This window comes from Cucumis sativus, chromosome 7, assembly GCF_000004075.3.
Source record: "Cucumis sativus cultivar 9930 chromosome 7, Cucumber_9930_V3, whole genome shotgun sequence".
NCBI classification, from domain to species: domain Eukaryota; kingdom Viridiplantae; phylum Streptophyta; class Magnoliopsida; order Cucurbitales; family Cucurbitaceae; genus Cucumis; species Cucumis sativus.
The window spans coordinates 1,209,899-1,213,485 of record NC_026661.2 but is presented as its reverse complement, the minus strand read 5'-3'; the positions used below and the strand labels follow the sequence as shown (position 1 = coordinate 1,213,485).

At 31.1% G+C, this 3,587-nt stretch overlaps 1 protein-coding gene across 1 annotated transcript; it reads left to right on the top strand.

The window, feature by feature from the left end:
* Positions 1-270: 270 nt before the first annotated feature.
* On the top strand, positions 271-2,003 carry LOC101217081 (acetylserotonin O-methyltransferase). Its single transcript, XM_004144878.3, has 2 exons — positions 271-1,085; positions 1,417-2,003. The coding sequence occupies exons 1-2, from the start codon at positions 306-308 to the stop codon at positions 1,729-1,731; spliced, it is 1,095 nt and encodes a 364-aa protein (XP_004144926.1). The 5' UTR covers positions 271-305; the 3' UTR covers positions 1,732-2,003.
* Positions 2,004-3,587: the final 1,584 nt, after the last annotated feature.

Below are 3,587 nucleotides of genomic sequence, written 5' to 3'. Positions count from 1 at the left end.
TCTACCAGTAAATTAAGTTTTTTTTCAATTTTTTTTACCATGATTCCAATATTTTTATTAGGTAAATAAAAAGGTTTAGTTCTTAGCTAATTGTCAAAAGAAAAATTAACCCTTTTTTCAATTTTCAAATTTTAACTTTTCTTACACTACACCTCATCATTACTTAATTTCAAAAAAATAGAAACAAAAAACAAATTATTTATGGCACTAAGATATTTTCTCTACATGGTTGGGATTCTCACCAATTATATATACAGAACTTGGAAGACGAGCAAAGAGATAATAAAGGAGATAACATCACAAGAATGGAACAAACTATCACCAAAGAATCAATATGGAAGAAAGAAGAAGAAGAAGCAAAGATCCAAATATACAAATACGTATTTGGTTTTGCAGAAGCAGCCGTCATAAAATGCGCCATAGAGCTCAAAATCGCCAATGTCATTGAAAGCCATGGCAGACCAACAATGACACTTTCTCAACTATCCACAGTTTTAATTTGCTCTCCACCACTTTTGTTTCGCATAATGAGATTCCTCACCCATCGAGGAATTTTCAAAGAAGAAATCACACCTGAAAACCTCATAGCCTATTCGCAAACACCACTATCTCATATGCTCATCAATGTAGCTCCTTTACTCTTGCTTGAGAATAGCCCAGAAATTGTTGCATCATGGCAAAATCTTAGTGCAAGGCTTCAGAATAGTTACAATAATAATGATGATAGTGATTTATTAGTGCCGTTTGAAGTAGCTCATGGGAAGGATATTTGGAGTTATGGTGCAAGAAATCCAGGGTTTAATAGAATGTTTAATGAGGGATTGGCTTGTAATGCAAGAGTTATTACTTTGCCTGCTATACTTGAGAACTGTGGAGATATATTTAATGGAGTTGAGAGTTTGGTGGATGTGGGAGGAGGGAACGGGACTACTTTGAGTGTTTTGGTTAAGGCTTTTCCATGGATGAAAGGTATTAACTTTGATCTTCCAAATGTTGTGCTAACTTCAGAAAAGTATGATGGTGTGGAACATGTTGGTGGAAACATGCTTGATTTTGTTCCAAAGGCTGATGCTGCTTTCTTCATGGTTAGTTAATTTATTAATTTTGTGATACTGATCGTGTGTTTGTGCATGTGTGATAATAATAAGTCCATATACAGTGTTAAAAGGATATATAATATTAAATTTGGCTTCACCAATTTGCTTAAATCTTTGGGTGAATTGGTGATTAAGATAGTATATATTATGGTTAGTGGTTCACCGAGATTCAGCCCTCCCATTGTTATTTCCTCATCCATTAAAATTGATTTTCTTCACTTGTGGTGTGTTCTCTTCATATTTCTATCCCAGTCATTCACTACCTTAAGTTTTTTTGACTCAATTTGTGAGGATTTTAAGGTTGGTTTAAATTTTGTAGTGGATTTTACATGCTTGGGATGATGAAGATTGCATCAAAATTTTGAAGAATTGCAAGGAAGCTATTGGAGAAAATAAAGCAGGAGGGAAGGTGATAATCATAGATTCAGTGATTGATGAAAATGAAGAAAATAAGATGGCTACAGATATAAGATTAACTTTGGACATAATGATGATGACTCGATCACGAAAGGGAAGAGAAAGAACTGCTGATGAGTGGACACAACTTCTTATTAACAAAGCTGGTTTTAGTCGATGTACCATCACACCAATTCCTGCTGCAGTTCCATCAATCATTCAAGCTTTCATCTCATAATTAATAACAAATTATAGGATTTCATTTATGCTCTACTTCTTCTTCTTCTTCCCTTTCTTTGTTTCCATGCATTAATTAAGGGGAAATTGATCAATCATCCTACTAGAAGTTGTTTTTCCCTTCCGTTTTTATATAATTACTTCTTTTATATATATATATATTATTCGAGTAGGAGGCCATGTATGTTCATTTGAACATCTATGATGTAATTTTTCTTTCCAGTATTAACTGGTTTTTACTTATTTGATTGAACTTTTCTACAAATTTTCATAGCTACAAGTGAAGGTAATTATGAAGCATTAACCACTTTCACTTTTAATTTTGACATTTTTTAAAATTGAACTTTATTCCTCTCAATTTACAATTTGCATATTAAGTACATAGGGTGAGTTGATTTAATAGCCAAGTTTCAACAACAAAAATATGATTTTAAAAGCATTATATTTTTTATTCATTTTTCAAAATTGAGCTTGGCTTTTTTGTAATAATAGACAAAAGTTAATAACAAATTAAGAACTTTAGATGGGAAATCAGTGTTTTATTGACTTAATTTAAGAAAACAAACAAAATTTAAATCAAGAAATGAGATTAGACGTAAGGAAATATCCTAGTATTTTTCTTATTAAAAAAGTCAAAAATTTTGAGAAAAAAAAAATGCATAAAGAAGGCATTCAAAAAAGCAGTATATGATGAGGCAATAATTGATGTGTTGAGGTGAGTGATGATGACCCATATTAATAAAGGCAACAAAAGAACACTTGAAGAATGGGCAGTATTTGTTATATGCATGTAGTTGGCCTATTCATTGCTTCCCTTAAAACAAAACAATGCAGAAAAAATTGTGTGTAATCCCAACCAAAAGACAGATAATTAAGTATCAGTGCAATGACAAAAAAAAATTGCTTAGTTATTTTGCTCAATATCTAGTACCCATTGCCCAATAATAATTAAGCACGTGCAAAAATATATAAAAAAAATGATAATAGGATCCAACTCACTACATTTTCTAAGTTGTAAAAATAGCAAATTTAGAATCAATAACCTTATGATAGTTCTCTATACCACTAATTACTTGTTATATTTGTCTTATTCCCAATATGTAAAAAAAATGTGTAGTGAGCTGGTTTTTTTTTTTCTAAATGTTTTTGTCATCTGATACAATTTTCTTAATTATTAGGTATGTTTTCAAATTTAAATTTCCATTTGGCCATATTTTACAATCACTACTACATATTTTGTCTTGATAATTTAAAAACGTCAAGTAGTATTTAATATTTCCTTGACGCTTTGCACACAACAAGAAGTTTTATTAAAAAAATGATGTCGAGAAATATTTCAAAGAAACAAGATGAAAACCACAACAGGCTAAATTAATTTCTTGATGTCATTTTTCATCCCTACCCAATTTAATTCACCAATCACTTTGTAAGTTCTAACAAAACCAAAATGCCCTCCCAAGAAATTGATTTAGCTTGTCGTGGCCTCCAAGTCAAGTAGTGATTCAGATGTATAATTTACGGACTCTACAAACATCTTTTTGGACCTGTAAGATATTATCATGATGGTGTTAAAAACAAATGGAATTTTAGAAGATTAAATTTTGTTGATGTGAGACCGAGGAAATAAAAGAGAAAAGAATTAGGGAAAAATCCATTTATTGATGATTCATCTTACTTTAAGAACCATGAACGACTGAAGTGTGTACATGTAACGCCATGAGTTTAGGAGAGAAACATGAATGAACCGATATCACATTTGAATGAAAGAGATCCTTAGGACATGAAATGATGATGTGAAAGTAATGTTAAGAAAGACTTAAAAGAATTAAAATTTACTACCTATACCAACAAGGTGCA